General features: G+C 34.4%; 1 protein-coding gene across 1 annotated transcript in view; it reads right to left on the reverse strand.

The window, feature by feature from the left end:
* The window catches only part of LOC145263198 (uncharacterized), a 208543-nt gene that overhangs the window by 93867 nt on the left and 97254 nt on the right, over window positions 1-17422 (reverse strand). Inside the window, exon 3 of the mRNA XM_080120265.1 lies at window positions 12922-13249. Within this exon, the coding sequence (XP_079976391.1) occupies window positions 12922-13249 (328 nt within the window). The remainder of the gene's footprint in view (window positions 1-12921; window positions 13250-17422) is intronic.

Below are 17422 nucleotides of genomic sequence, written 5' to 3' on the forward strand. Positions count from 1 at the left end.
ATTAAGTGGCTTCATGCTTTGTCTGGAGCGATTTCCATAAATATATATATATATATATATATATTTATATATATATATATATATATATATATATATATATATAGAGAGAGAGAGAGAGAGAGAGAGATTTCTGGTAGCTGTTTAACAGTTTTCATTCATCTCCCTCTCACGGTGGGAATATTCGACACAAGGTCAGAAAAAGTGAGATTTGTAAAGCCAGCACACTAAATTAACATGCTCTGGTTTACAAAAAAGTTCTGGTATTCTCTGGTAGGAACGCCTCAGACGATTAGCAATAAACAACCCCCTTCTCAAAAAGGTAAAGCCTTGTGGGGGGGGGGGTCTCCTACTCTACCTAGGACCAATATGAAACAAACTATCCTCAAAAAAATGTCTTGGTTCTGCTGGTCCGATTTTGGTATGAACTAATCCTATTTGACAGTTCGGTAAAAAAAATCAACATTTTTAACGATATTATTCTCACTGAATGTGCACCAAAAAGTTCTTCTCAGGAGACAAATCCATTTCTATAATTTAATTTAAATATTATATACCCATCAGTATTTATTTATTTTTTATTTATTTTTTATTTATTTATTTATTTAATTATTATTATTATTATTATTATTATTATTATTATTATTATTATTATTATTATTATTAATAATAATAATAATAATAATAATAATAATAATAATAAAAATAATAATAATAATATCATGATCATCATCATCATCTTACCTATTCGCTACCAGAAATTCCATGGTGAATTAAAAAGGTAGGTTCTAATTTTTAATGTTAGATACTTACTTTATATCAACGTGTGTGAATTATTCTTTATTCTTTCCTCACTCACAGTTTGATTCACCTCTTCCTCCCTTCTTTCTCGCTGAATATTTGTAGATGTCCATATATGGAAAGGTGGGATTATGGTTGATACTGAACATGACAATTTTTTTTTTATATATATATATGAAAACGAAAAACAGGTAAGTATTAATACATAGATGATAGCATCTGCTTCTCTCTCTCTCTCTCTCTCTCTCTCTCTCTCTCTCTCTCTATATATATATATATATATATATATATATATATATATATATATATATATATATATATATATATATATATATATAAATATATATATATATTTATATATATATATTTTTATATTTTATATATAAAAATAGTTATGTCTCGGAAGTAGAGTGAAAAGCACATCTTATTTTTCTTTTAATATTATTTTTTCCTTGTACACACTTTTTTGTGAATTATTCCATGGATTTCTGCGTTTGGATTATTATGGACCATCTTCTTCCAATTACGAGATTTCTTTGGATTTTACTTGTACAAATGGAAATTCTTTTAACTTTCTTGAAGTTTTACACTTGGATTTTACCGTCACTGGATTTTTTTTATCTTCCACCAGACTATCCATTAATGTGTAATCACCTTTTTCTTTACCATATTCCTTCTGCTTAACTTATTTTGTTTTCAAGTAAGATCTTTGACTTATTTGTTGTTTCATCAAATACTTCTGCATGCAAAATCCGATCCTGCATTTGGCTAATTCCTACCCTCTGATGAGAAGGAGAGTATTTCTTCGAAACTCCGCGGATTAAGGACTATCCATTTATCTAGTGTTTCCTTTTCAGATTAAATATGTTTTTTACTCATTTCAAAGTGTTTTTTAACATATTTCATTAACTGTTTGCTCACATATATATATATATATGATGATTGCAACGTCTTGTCAGACGAGTGCAACTCTCTCAGACACTTAAAGTCCATGGGCCCAAAAATGACTTCCATCACCACAGAACCATTTTAATAGACAAATGCCTGAGGGAGTATCTATACACAGATGATGTTACAGAGTCTTAGCTTTGTATGACAGCTAAGTCTCTCTTTCGGTTCAAAATGTTGAGATCTAGCAACAATCAAGGGCAAGATAGCCAGCAACAAGTTAAACTGCAGACCAGCTTAATGCGGGTACTGGTCTCCCGCTTTATGTTTTTTTTTTTAAATCAGAGATTTGCTTCTCCTAGAAAGGTTGTCTTCACCACGGCTTATGGGAGCCCTCTCCACCCCAACACACACAAACACACACGGTGCTAGTTGGCCGTTGACCCTGAAAAAGGATTCATTCGCCCGTTGGAAGGTCTTGTTTTTAATCCTTCAGGGAGACTATATATATATATATATATATATATATATATATATATATATATTTAATTATTTTTTTACTATAATAATTAAATACCTACAGACACTAGTGTTTCATCCTTTCGGGATTCTTCAGTGCAGGGTGTCACGATTACTACCAGTCGAACGATTCGAACCCCGCGACACGAGACATCTCTGGCTCGATTAGCGGAGGCCGTATCCATTCGGCTACCATTAACCGTGTGAAATAGCGTTGAATTTTAAACATTTAAATTTAAATGTTCATTACGTCAGACAGACAGTGATCAAATCGTTATACGATGATCTACGCATAAGAGCCAAATTGACCGACTTTTAATTCAAACAAACGTTGTTAAAGATTTGGATTAGACCTTTTATTTTTTCAATTTTTCTGATGATCTTTTTAGTATGTAGATCGAAAGAATTAATATAAGTTCCATGAGTACTTCAAAGTTGGCTGTTGTGTTGCTTTTCATTTTCAAAGAAGACATCGTCAGGAGGGCTGTGTGAATATTATTACAAGGAGGGCTGGAAGTTTTTTTTTATATAGTAACAGCGGTGAGTATATACGAGCTCTGTGATATATATATATGCACTTTTATCTCATCATCATTTCTATATTTATTATTCATTCAAAGGAAATCTACATTATAGAAGTCATATAGTTCCTATATACAATGCCTCTCCACAGGACAGAGTTAGACACTAGGGTTGTTTTTTTTTTAATGTGGAGAAAAGGAACAAAAATAAAAATTGTCTCAGTCGTGAAGGATTTCTCCTCCACTGACAAAGAACAAGAAATTGAAGTGCAGCATCTGAAGAACAGATGGTATTTATTTGCTCCCCCACCGAGCAAATTAGGCACAAGGCCGATTTTTAATGTGAGGAGTGAAGGGGAAATGGGGACCAACTCCCTGGGGAGTAGGGGAGCTGGATAGTGAAAATTGGTATGAAGGGTTGCCCCTACATTGACCAAGGTCTTATATATGGGGTTTATATTTATTTGCTCCCCCACCGAGCAAATTAGGCACAAGGCCGATTTTTTATGTGAGGAGTGAAGGGGAAATGGGGACCAACTCCCTGGGGAGTAGGGGAGCTGGATAGTGAAAATTGGTATGAAGGGTTGCCCCTACATTGACCAAGGTCTTATATGTGGGGTCCCCCCCATATGGTCTTTGCTTGCAGTATCTGCCGGAACAGATACTACACTTTCATCCCGGTCCGGAGACCAAGCCAATAGAAGTCATATAGTTTACGTATTAGATTAAAGAAAATCTATTTTAATAATTAGTTCTATGTTATTTCCGGTTTATACTAATAGAATTGTTTCAATTGTTTTATTTAAGAATATGATTTAAAGTTGATTTATTTTAAATTTATTTTTAATTATTTGCTAAACTGGCAGCTTTTAAACCTACCTTAAAAAAATAAAGTAAGCGTTATTTAAAAGTTGCAACAAGAACAACAACAGCTGACACACCTAGAGATACGCTGATAAAAAGAATGATTTTTTTTAACTATGGCAAATTATTTTAAAACATTAATTCAAAAAAAAAAATAAATAAAAAGGTGAATATAAGATTAGTTTTACTTCTGATAGCATCGAATCATTCTGTGCAGAGCTGTTTGGATTCTATCCAGCGGGGGGGGGGGGGGGTTATTTAAAGATTCGATTGATAGTAAATACATGAAAACAATTTATGCAAAACAAATAATAGAAATCGTTCTAGACTAAGGCAGTATTTACTCACAGTTAAATTTATTCTGTGTGGATAAAAAAGGGGGGGGGGCTCCTTCAGTCTTTGACAGACTATTGATACCCACGAACAGATGCCTACTAGTGTTGGGACAATTAATCAGAACCGGAATCAGGAATCGGAAAAATCAGAAGATTTGAGGGTATCGGAATCGGTATCGGAATCGGAAAAATTGATGCCTGTTTTCCGATGCAAAAACGATTCTTTTAATTGTCTTTTTTTATTTGATTTTGTTTAAACGAAAATCTTCCATTCCTGGTAATAATGATAAAATATTAGATATTTATTGATTTTAAATTACCAGTAAAGCTAAAATCGATAGATCATCCTCCACAAGTGTATTTTGACGTTTAGGAAAATTTCTGCATACTTAACATGTTTTTTTTTTTTTTTTTTTGTTTTTTTTACAAAAATCGGGAGAAATAACAATCTTATAGTTAAATAATTAGAGATTTATAGAGAATAAGAATCGGAATCCGTAATTTTATTGGAATCGGGAATTTAACACAGAATTGGTAATTGTATCAGAATCGGGAAAAATATTGGAATCGTCCCATCACTAGTGCCTACACATTAAATTTTTGTGGCAAGAGGTGTGCAATCTCCAACCACATCTCTCCTGAGTCAATATTGTTAAATACCAGTGGCAAGTGAAGTGTATGTACAGGACGACTGGAAACAAATGCCGAGATAAGCAGAGAGCACATACAGTGCCTAGAATTCTCAAATGGTCACCCATCTAGTACTAACCAGGCTCAACGGTGGATAATTTTAAAATAATTCGTTAACTTTTTACTTGGGTGTCTGAATTTTATGTTGATACCTTGATGATATGCTTATTCTAGCCGATAACCATGATCAAATACAAACACTTAAGGACCTTTTCCAAAATAACTCTATACACAAATTCACTATGGAACTAAACGTTAATAACAAAATTGCATTACTTGATGTTCTCATGAACATCTCTAACAATACATTCAGCAACTCCAACTGCAAAAAAACAAAAAAACAAAAACAACTAGCCTATATTCTTGACTTGTACATTTTTAGAGGAAATTCATTGTTACAAAATAGTTATTGTCAAAAACCTTCTTAACCGTGAAAAACTAATCTTCTCCACTAAAAATCACTACTCATCGAACAAAAAATATCAAACAAATCCTTAATTAATAATAGATCTCCTCATTATATTGTCGACCAACAAAGAAAATCAATAATCAAGAACTTCAAAAGAAATACTACTACAAATATCACGCAGCATCACAACTTGAATTATATTAACATATTCTGCTGCAATCAAATGCAACCAAATTTTAAATTAGAGAAAAAGAACATAAAAATATCCTATACAGATATACATCTCCAACTGATAGCAATAATAAAATTCGACTCATTACTTACTATAAGAAAGTTAAGATCCAAAACCTTGTAGTAAAAAACAATGCCTCTCCAAGCCAAAAACCATTAGAAAGAACCAATGTCATTTATAAGTTTGAATGCCCTTTGGAAAAGTGTGATTCCTATTATAACCTGGAGACATTTTGTTATGTTGGTTACACAACCACTACCCTATCCAGTCACTTCACCATGCATAATTTAGATTTCTGTGAAATTTTCAACATCTACTAAAAAAAGACAAAAAAACATAACTGTCTCCCCTCTGATGTTAGAGAAATCTTAATCCGTAACACAAAATAATACATCACGAAACAAATTTTAAAAAGCTGAAAATACTTGAAGCCATCCACATAAAAATCCAAAAATCTTAAATAATCCACATCGAATTTCAAACACGCTAAAGCATTTAAAAATGCCTGTCATAATTCCCTCAACTTCTATGTGACTCAGTTACTAACCTCAGGATTTGGTTTGGTAGTGGCCCAAAAACACCCAGGCACTAAGTAGTCTATAAATATTTATGGACTACTTAGTGCCCGGGTGTTTTTGAGCCACTACCAAACCAAATACTACTAAGCTTCTTCCTCGCCAGTTTTTCACAGCACATCATTCAACTCCTACCTGAAGATGCCCATAGAATTGGGTGAAAACGTTCGTAATACATATGGGAGATCATCATACAATGATTAGATCACTCTGACAGACGTTAAAAAGCATTTAAAAAATAAATGTTTAAATTCCAACAGCATTTCTTGCCGAATAGATTGAGTCCTTGCTAATGAAGCCAGTGATGGCTTCTGTCAACGGGTTCAGATCTATCAATTGGTGTTAATCATGACACCCTGCGCTGATGATTCCAAAAAGGATGAAACACTGGTGTCTGTAGGTATTTAATCATTATCATATATATATATATATATATATATATATATATATATATATATATATATATATATATATATATAATAATAATTGAGCTTTATATTATCCTGATAAGTCTCCTCTTACAGAATTGAATTCACTGTTTTCTTCTAACTATCCAAGTTACACACACACACACACACACACACACACATATAAGTTATATATAAACATATAAGTTATATATATATATATATATATATATATATATATATATATATATATATATATATATATATATATATATAACTTATATGCTTATTTGTAATTTAACTACTTGGGGCAGTGATTACTTATGAATAAATAACATAAAGTTATCATTTATATAGCTCAATTGTGCGATACCAGAGCTATAAATATTTTCTTTAAAGATACTACATTAATAGGAATAGGCACACAAGAATTTACTCATTACCGGATAGTTTTTCTTTTATCGGTAACACCTTGCTTACAATTGTTTCAGCTCCCGGTGTTGGCATATAAGAATATAACCGTTCATCAAATTATAATATGCATAAATTGGGCTTCATCAACGTGTGTACAAAAAAAAAGACAATGTTTCAAAAGTTTTACAGGACATAAATCGGATCTTTCTTGTTAATATAACGAGTATGATATATATATATATATATATATATATATATATATATAGATATATATATATATATATATATATATAAAATATATTTGTAGTCATCGACATAGAGTCCTGTTTCGTTGTATCACAACTTATCAGTGCCACTAGACTAGCACCTCTCCCAAGCCGAGGATCGAACCTAGAACCGTCGTATATAACTACTTAATTTACTCACATAAAATTAATATACGAAAGTATAAATTTATGCATAAACTTTAAGTATTTACTCCAAAAGTGCTCAATACGTAGGTAGAGCTAGTTAGTAAGTTATAAAATTCAGCCTGAAGAGTCCTAGAGTGGATGAAACGCGGAATATTCAGTGTAGCTGAATCGCCATATATATTTTATAACTTACTATATATATATATATATTTTGATCGACAACATATATATAAGTGGGCTTTATGTGCATGTTTAGATTAGACACACTTGCAATGCAATGCAATAATCACTCAAATTTCGTAGTAGTTGGTAGCCAGTTTCCATCTATTGTACGTGGTTTTAACAGTTGTTTTGTCATTTTACGTCTCATCAGCGTGGCTAAATATAGTGAGCAAAGCAATATATATAGAGAAAACTAGAGAAAGAGAGAAGAAAACAAAGACAGAGAGAAAGAAAAAGAGAAAGATAGAGTCGAATGTTAACATAATACTACTGCCATTAGAAATACAGAAACATTAGAAATGCTTTTTGCAGTGTAAGCAGGAAGTTTTTTTTTTATCCATGGATAGTGATTATTGTGAATCGCTTATATAAATTGTTTTTTTTTTTCGGGAGGGGGGGGGCTTTTATTATATTATTATATTATTGAATACATATATATTGAGTTTTTTATATATATATATATATATATAAATAACTAAAACCTTTTTTAATATATATAACTATGTGCCGTTTATGAAAAAGAACCCCAGCAAAATGTTCGATTATAAAAAAAAATTCAGTATAAGAGCATAATATTCATTTTTAAAATTTTACAGGCGGTTAAAATATATATAGTAAGTTATAAAAATATATATGGCAATTAATTTACACAGAATATGGATGAAACGCGGAATATTCTGTGTAGCTTAATTACCATATATATTTTTATAACTTACTACCTAGCTCTACCTCTGTATTGAGCACTGTTGAAGTAAATACTTAAAGTTTGCACATAAAATTATACTCTCGTATATTAATTTATGTGATTGAGATTGTCGGACTGACTTCCTCATCTTGGTTGTTATTGTCACAACGTTTCGGCCGTTTTGCCCTCCGGCCTTCGTCAGGTGTTTTGTATCGAACTGGGGAATCGTTTGTTAGGAGTCTCGAACCCAACCCTTTATTATTATTACGGGGGTACCGTGTTCGGACTCCAGCTAGGCTTTGGGACATAGTTGCTGATTCTCTGTTTTGAATGTTACTTTTTCACTGCCTTCGTTCAGGATTGAACTCAGCACCGTTGTGACAATAACAACCAAGATGAGGAAGTCAGTCCGACAATCTCAATCAATGAAAACACCTCATCTCAAAAATACAGACAATTACTATTAATTTATGTGATTAAATGAAGTATATATATATATATGTCATCCACATACATTACTGCTTTGCTGTTTCACAGCTCATCAGTGCGGGGCTAGATAGGCAACTACCTGGAGCCAGGATTGAAATCCGAATGTCTGTACGACAATTAAGGCTCCTAACCATTACGCTATCGGCGGCTGCTATTTGAGTCATGAGTTTAACGATGTTCTGACATTGTCTGAAACACACTGAGACACAGAAATTTCCAGGTTGGAGGCACGTTTGTCCACTGAGAGAGATAAACCTTCAGTCTCCATTAAGACATGCATCTAGGAGAAGGCCTGATACAAAAGCTTGAGGTCTACTGCTCTATCTTATGGCAGCCATTGCACTGACTGAGGTTAGCAGTTGTACCAAAAAGTGTGGTTTGTTCTGCACAAAGCCTTCACCACTAAAGACAAATAATTTGTGTGGATTTTTAAACAACTTAGTTTTTGTGGCGGACCTCAGACGTCTAAATCAACAAAAGTATCATCATACATATGTGTGTGTGTGTGTGTGTGTGTGTGTGTGTGTGTGTGTGTGTGTGTGTGTGTATGTGGAGAGAGAGAGAGAGAGAGAGAGAGAGAGAGAGAGAGAGAGAAGGAAACAGAGAGAGAGAGATAAAAAGATAATTATATGTTAGTTCATATACCCTTGTAGCAGTTCGCATACCTACTGACAGCAAAGTTAATATACATATGGGTAAAACACAGATTGCTATTGACAGGTAATTGATTATATTGAAATCGAATATTTTATAAAAGGAAATTGGAATTCTTCATGATGTACGATTATTTCATGGTTGTACCATTTGGAATTTAACAAAACACTTGGAGAATAAGGTGGGTGTGAAGCGCAAAAACGACGTGTACTGTACAAATCCTAGAAGCAGCAACTATAAAATGTCAGTTGTTGGTTAGTTGGTTGTTTTTGTTTTACGGCATATCAACTCTTTTCGGGTTATTTAATGCTGAATCCAAAGATTTTGAAGAAAATTTTTTTGATAGAATATATTTGTTGTTTTCAAGTCGGTTTCTATTTAACCCATAGTTAGAACCCTAACAGGTACTACCACTCCGGGTCAGAGTGGACCTGGGAGCAATGGTAATTAAAGGGTGGCTCCACACTCCCCAAAGCCCACAAGCTGGGGCTTCACCACTGGATATAGTTTAAGGTCATATCCAGGACCCCCATTGAAGGACTTTTACCCTCTGTAGGGGGGAAGTCGGCGTATTCTAATGCCCCACCGACAAGGCCCATGTATTCCGGGTACACAATTCGAATGGTGCCCCGGGAATAGAGATGAAGATTAATTTTATATTCCATACTGGTTAATGATTCCAATATTGAAGGTAAAGTCTAAAATTGTCAAATCCAACATCCAGAAAAAAATGACAAAGGTCCTTGGCAACAGTAAAAGCTTGCGTCCCTTGCCAAACCAAAAGTGACACAGGTTTAAATTAAGGCTAGTCAATCGAAAAGAGGGGATGACTTTCGAAAATATTGGCAAAAAAAGCGACCCCTCCTTGTAAAAAAGTGCCCAGTTGAAGGTGAAGGAATTAATGTTTTTAGCCAATTTTTTGATATTTGTCATTTGAAGGGATTTAAAAAAATTTTTTTTTTTTTATTCAATCTTCACCCCAAACAAGGCAAGTGCCACTTTGATGTAGGGGCTACTATCGGGGACAATTTGCGGGGGCATTATGAAGGGAGATGAGTAGAAAGATGTTTGTTCACATTACACTTGAACTTCTGCATATCAGTACAGTTGAGAAAGCAGTATCCCGGAAGGGAGTTCCAAAGACTTGCAGTTCTGGGGAAGAAACTATTGAAAGTAAAAGGCTTTCTTACACCTAGAGATCTCGACTTAGCTGCTTGTCGGGTCCGTCGGGGGTAGTCACATTGAGGAGGTACAAGTTCATCAGAGCAGCCACCATTAAAGTATTTGTAGAACAGGCAGAGGGATGCAACATTTTGTCGATGGGACAGAGGCTGAAGCTTAGATGACAGTTCAGGACCTATCAGGTTGGCGACTCTCTTTTGAACCCTGTCTAGGAGTGAGAGACAAGCAGCAGATGCACCAGCCCAAATGTGATAGCAATACTCCATACATGGGCGAATGATGGCCTTATAGAGGTATAGGATACTTTCAGGCGTAAGTAATTTTCTGGCACGTTAGAGAGAGCCCACCTTAGCAATGCTCTCAATATATATATTCCAGTACATGTTCCCTGTAAACGTTAGGTCGAGGAGTTTAAAGGAAGTACTTTCAGGCAGTGTATTCTTAGCCATTGCTATTGGTGGTAGAAAGGTTTTTTGTAGTTATTGAAGGAAACAAGCTTAGTCTTGGCAGCATTGAATGTGACCATCCATTTTTGTCCCCATTCCACTACAGATTGGAGGTCATCCTCTAGTGATTCTGCCATTTCCTTAGATATGTGTTCATTTGTTTTCCCCTCATGCCTGTTACAGAGAGTGGTGTCATCGGGTTGAGCTTCAAAACGACACCAATCTTGTGAACATCCGTTGCCTCTATCAAAAGTTTTAGGCAGACATACATACATACATTTCAACAGGCAGGTGAGATTTATATTATAGACTAGCGAGGGTGCCCGATATTGCCCAGGTGTTTGGAGGTGTAAAAGAAAAAAAAAGTTTTGGTAGGCAAATAGGCTCGAACCCGAAGCCTTGAGGCGAAGGTGGAAAAGAAAGTGATAGCCTGATAACTTACCATGACGCTACGAGGGCAGTGGAAGTGAGAATGGTTGAAATTAAACACTTAAAAAGTTAAGTGAATGAGTTCAAACAGGTGCATAAATTTAATGAGGTCAAACATCACGTCATAGGGGAATAAAATAGCAAATTTAACTTTTTTGTTTTGTTTCCCCAAGATATTGGAGGAAACCAGCTCCCCATAAAAAGGAGAGTGTCCAAATGAATAGCAATTGTCTGATATGAGGGGTTTTGCCCGCACTGATCAAAGCTCATTGCTTCTGGCCATGCCGCCATGAAAGGCCAGGAACACATTTCACTTTCGATTTTTAGTTTTGCTTTTATACTGAAAAGCCAAACAAACACGTGGAGGCCAAGAAATAGCGTGAAAATAGCGTGCAAAAGTCGCTCAAATAAAAAATCGTAAATCGTAGATATCATAATCGAGGGAGTATATAAAAAGTTCTAAGAAACAGTAAACCCCGAGCGCCCTCCTCCCCAAAAAAGCCTTTGCCAGACATACAAAAAAATTGCACACACACACACACACATTTTCGTTTTTATATAATAGAATAATAACGAGAGAGAGAGAGAGAGAGAGAGGGTCAGGAGATTCATGCTTTCATCACATATTAGATAGAAAGAAATCATGATCTTTTAGTCTTAAGAGACAATGAATACCTTTTGTAGGGGTGGCTGCAAGTATAATTGTGAAGCAAGTATTGCTCAATCTCCAACCACACTTCTCCTGTCGATACTGCTTGATTCCAGTGGCAAAGAGAAATCCAGGACGACTAGAAATAATGCTGAAATAAAGTGGAGAGCAAATACAGCACCTGGTATTCCCGAAATGCTAGAATTGGCCGGAAATGGGAGGCTCATTTGAATGTATATACGAAACTAATCCTCAATGCAGGAGATGTAAAGACAAACTCATAAACAACATTCTCTTATGGACTGTGAAACATAAACATGTTAGCGTGGTTGACCAGCAAAAAATTACATCTGTGGGCAAAAGTGTGATGGCCGATAGAAAGAGAGAGAGAGAGAGAGAGAGAGAGAGAGAGAGAGAGAGAGAGAGAGAGAGTTAGGGGATTCATGCTTTCATTACGCATTAGATAGAAAGCAATCATGACCTTCTTTCAGAGACAATGGATACTTTTTGTAGGGGTGGCTGCATGTATAATTATGAAGCAAGTGTCGCTCAATCTTCAATCACATTTGTCCTGAGTTGACACTACTTTATTTCCAGTGGCAGGGAGAACCCCAGGAAGACTAGAAACAATAAAGGTAGAGCACATGCATCACCTGGTATTCCCAAATGGTGTCACTCGTTTTAGTACTGACTAGTTGACCCGCTAAATTTTGTTAACTGCCCTAAAATGCTAGAATTATCCAGAAATGAGCAGATCATTCAAATGTATATACGAAACTGATCCTCCACTGTAAATTCTAAAATGATTGTATTTTTTATTTTTCTTCTTTCTTCAGAGTATTCACACATAATTGCTTAAAAAAAAAAAGAAAGAAAGTAGAATTGCATTTTTTGTAGGTAAGAAATTCATGAAGGTATTAGTCTACAAATGTACCAAAAAAACATCTTTCTCGTTAGGGTCATTTTTTTTTTTTTTTTGAATAAAGAAAATAATGTAACACTTTAGTAATAGGCAATTTAAAAACCAAAATAACCGAAACAAAATTGTTCCACTTAAGAAAGTTCAAAAGTATGAGAAAGTGTAAGTTTGTAATATTTACCTGCGTGAAACAGTTCTTGTCTTGGTTTGGTTGACCACTATTTCCCTTTTCTATGTTACTGTGCAATTGTTTATTTATTTCGTTCTTTCGGAGGACAATCTCAGTGTCCTGGAAGTCACAGTCAAGTTTTTGCAGCTTCTGAGTCAGGTTCCCAATTTCTTTGGTAATTTCCTCATACTCTGATTTTTCATGATCTTTCTCAGCAACATCATATTTCTTTTCTCTGCTCTGAGTCAGAGTATAGAACTCGAGCTCTTTGGGACTCAAGTCAAATTCCACATCTGGATCGTCATCAGGGAAACTGTCCAAGCTGATATCATGGGCTATCCTGGAAAATATTCACAAAAAAAAAAAAAAAAAAAAAAAAGAACAATTAAATTAAAAGAAACAGAATATTTTGTTTAATTACATAATGAGCTATTTTTGAACTGGCAATCATAACTAAAAATCACAGGATTTTCATTTAATTTTAGGCACAGATAGAAGATGAAGGAAACATACCAGGGAAATCACTAGCAAGAATAGAATTGTCCAATGAAATTCAGAAATGAATAGATGAGAGAGAGAGAGGGAGAGAGAGAGAGAGGGAAAGAGAGAGGGAGAGAGAGAGGGAGGGGAGAGAGATATATAAAGATAGTTATATTATCTTATATTGATATGTTACCCCTTCTTCTTTTTTTTTTTTATTCAAATTTAAAAGAGTCAAATGCATCCTAAGATGGATTAATGCCGACATATATATGGACAAGTGCTGCTCAGAACACTGTTTCCTGCTTTGTCAGAATTCAATATCTATTTCGCAATCTAGTGGGATCATCTCTTCTCTTTCTTGCAGCCCATTTTTCACAGAAGAAAGATTGTTAGTCTTTCTCTACTTTATCGCTATTTCCATGTAAGTGTTCGACTGAGCTCTAATCTCAGTAAAACATTCACAACAAGAACTTGTTTTCTCCTATCACTGAAAAAATGTTTTTCTTCTGCATACCTAAAACTAGTGTTGGGACGATTAATCAGAATCAAAATCAGGAATCGGAAAAATTTTGGAGGTATTAGAAAAATTCATGACTATTTTCTGATGCCAAAAAGGATTCTTTTAATTGGCTTTTTATTCTATCTTGTTTAAAGCAAATCTTCTACTACTGCTGATAGTAAATGATAAAATAATGAATATCTATTGATTTGAAGATACTACTAAAACTAAAATCAATAGATCATCTCGCACAAATTTATTATGTTGTGTTTTTATGGTAACCTGGGAAAAATAATATCTTTATTGCTAAATATTAAGAGACTAGCGAGGGGTACCCGGCGTTGCCCAGGTGTTTGGAGGTATGTGTGAAAACTCCGGGGGTGGTGGGGGGGGGTTTAAAAAAAAAGTATGAGGATCGAACCCAAACCCTTGAGGCAAAGTTGTAAATTAAAGTGTGAAAAAAAAAAACGTGCGACGTTAACCATTGCCCCACCGCAAGATGCTAACGGAAACACGTTTGAATTTATTTAATTACTTGGATTTGGCAGGTGCCCGTTTTAATGAGTTAATGAGGTCAAGTTTGACTGCGGGATTTTTATTTTCCCAAGATGTTATAGGAAAAAGACTAACCCACATGCGGCAAGCGACAAATGTTGAATATTTATCTTCCCGAAATCGAGCAAATTAAATAGACAGGCGAGCTTCATTGTTAACTGTGAGATATTATGATTTATATGTGATATAAAAAGTTTTAAAAAGTTGTGAACCGACCGACCGCTTCTCTGAAAAAAGCCTTTTGTAGACATACAGAAAAAGCGAACACACATACATGCATACATACATACATACATTTTCGCTTTTATATTTATAAATTTATAAAGAATCAGAATTGGAATCAGAAATTTAGTACAGAATTGGTAATTGTATCGGAATCAGGAATCATACTGGAATCATCCCATCATTACCTAAAACTAAACAGAATTTCTATGAACAGAGTTTCTTTCCAAGAGCTTCCATCTGACTGCAACATAGTCGGTTGACATTTTGTTTCAATCCTTTCATAATATTGTTCATTAACCAACTAACAATCTAATTAACTCTTAACCTTGAGTGGTTTTTAGCCTTGGTAAGTGCTGGCATATCAGTATTTAAAAGAAAGTTTACATTATTTAGCTCAATTTAACAAGCGAAAGATTATTTTTTCAAAAGAAATATTCAAATTTTGATGAATGCTAATCGAACGCTATTTGCTGTTTAATTGAAGATAGTCGTTCCTGAATGTATTGTCTGAAAACACAATTATGATAAAGCGGATTATTTCTTATTGAATACCCATGCAATGTTTTCAGCTTGATTGATTTTTATAATTTATTGATACCGTTTTCTATCAATACCAAATGTTAATTTCATGTATTATTGACACTTTCTCTACATATCAATACATTATTTAAAAAAAAAAATCAATACTTCCTTTGGAAAAAATAGAACAATGGAACCAGAATTTCTTGGAGAAGGTGCATGACTGGCTTGTTTTGTAACAAACTATGAAATTGATCATACCAATCCTATTTCTGTCAGATCAGCCCAGTAGTTTTTAATAAAAGGGGAACTAACAGGCAAGCTAAGATATATATATATATATATATATATATATATATATATATATATATATATATATATATATATATATAAAATAAAAAATTACAATTAAATTTACCAAAATGATCCAAGATGGTAAAATTAAAGTATATTATAAATATTAAAGAATTAATATTTATAAAATTATCTCAGCCAGATGTAAAAGCTCAATAAAACCAAAATAGGAAATAGAGCTTATAATATGAGCAAACAGTTAATAAAATATGTTAAAAAACACTTTGAAATGAGTTAAAAACATATTTAATCTGAAAAGGAAACACTAGATAAGTGGATAGTCCTTAATTCACGCAGTTTCAAAGAAATACTTTCCTTCTCATCAGAGGGTAGGAATTAGCAAAACAACAAGTAAGTCAAAGATCTTATTTGAAAACAAAAAAAGTGAAGCAGAGGGAATATGGTGAAGAAAAAGGTGATTACACATGAAATGGATGGATAGTCTGGTGGAAGATAAATAATCCAGTGACGGTAAAATCCAAATTTTATATATATATATATATATATATATATATATATATATATATATATATATATATATGCATACTTCACTGGAAAAAAAGTTCCAGATAATAGCAGTAATTTTAAAAGGCATGGTAAACAGATGTACATAAATCTAAAACAATGGCAGAATCGTTAGAAAATGACCTCCAGACTATAGTGGAATGGGGCCACAAATGGATGGTAACATTTATTGCTCTCTTTTAACAATTACAAGACGCTTCTCCAACCTCCTATATCCATAACAAATAGCACCCTACCTGAGAATTCTGCTTTCAAACTCCTCGGCCTAACATTTGCGGGCAATATTAACTGGAACAAATACATAGAGGACATTGCAAAGGCTGCTGCAAAGAAGGTGGGTTCCCTCTATCGAGCTAGAAGACTATTGACACCTGAGAGTATCCTGTACCTCTACAAAGCCACCATTCGCCCATGCATGGAGTATTGTTGCCACATCTGGTGCATCTACTACTAGTCTCTCCCTTTTAGATAGGGTCCAAAAAAGAATTGTCAATCTAATCGGTCCCACTTAATCAACTAAGTTCCAGCCCCTGTCCCATCGCCACAATGTTGCATCGCTGTGCCTATTTTACAAATATTTTAATGAAATGTGCACTGATGAACTCGTTTCGATGTACATATCCTCGACAAACCCGCTTAGCAATAAGATATCACCCCTTCACTGTTGATGTCCATAAATGCCAGAAAACTTTCTATTCTAATAATTTCTTCTCTCAAATAACTAGACTTTGGAATTCCCTTCCTGCTGCCTGCTTCCCTGGCTGTACTGATATGCAGAAGTTTAAATGCAACATAAACAAATATCTTGTTAATCTTTCCTAGACATGGCCCCAAATAGTAGCCCTATACATCCAAGTGGCGATATTATTTGTAAGGGGTGAAAATGAGTAATAAAAAAAAAGAAAAGTGAGTGGTGTAATGGATGCAGACTGTATGCCTTATTCAATGAGGTGTGTGAAAACATGATCCCGAAGACTTGCTAGAGAAGAAGAGATAACATTATTTTGCTAGTCTGGTTGGAGCCAGAATTCTTAATTGAATCAACTCGTATGTATATTTCTAACTCTGATCTCGAGCACGTGGTTCAGTGGGGGAAGACGTGGCTGGTTACCTTTAATGCATCTAAAACCAAACTCCTATCTTTACATCATCAACGCTCTGATCCCCATCTGGCATCAATTGAAATGGATGGCTCTCGTCTAGGAGAAGCGCCATGTTTTGACAAGCTTCTGGGTTTGTCCTTTACTCCTGATCTGAAATGGAACACGTACATCAAGTCTGTTGCCAAGGTCGCTGGAAAGATGGTGGGATCCTTCTACCGTTCCAGAAGATATCTCACTACTGATGCAATTC

This window comes from Euprymna scolopes, chromosome 38 (genome assembly GCF_053919585.1).
Source record: "Euprymna scolopes isolate OS-2025 chromosome 38, ASM5391958v1, whole genome shotgun sequence".
In the NCBI taxonomy this organism is placed as follows: Eukaryota; Metazoa; Mollusca; class Cephalopoda; order Sepiida; family Sepiolidae; genus Euprymna; species Euprymna scolopes.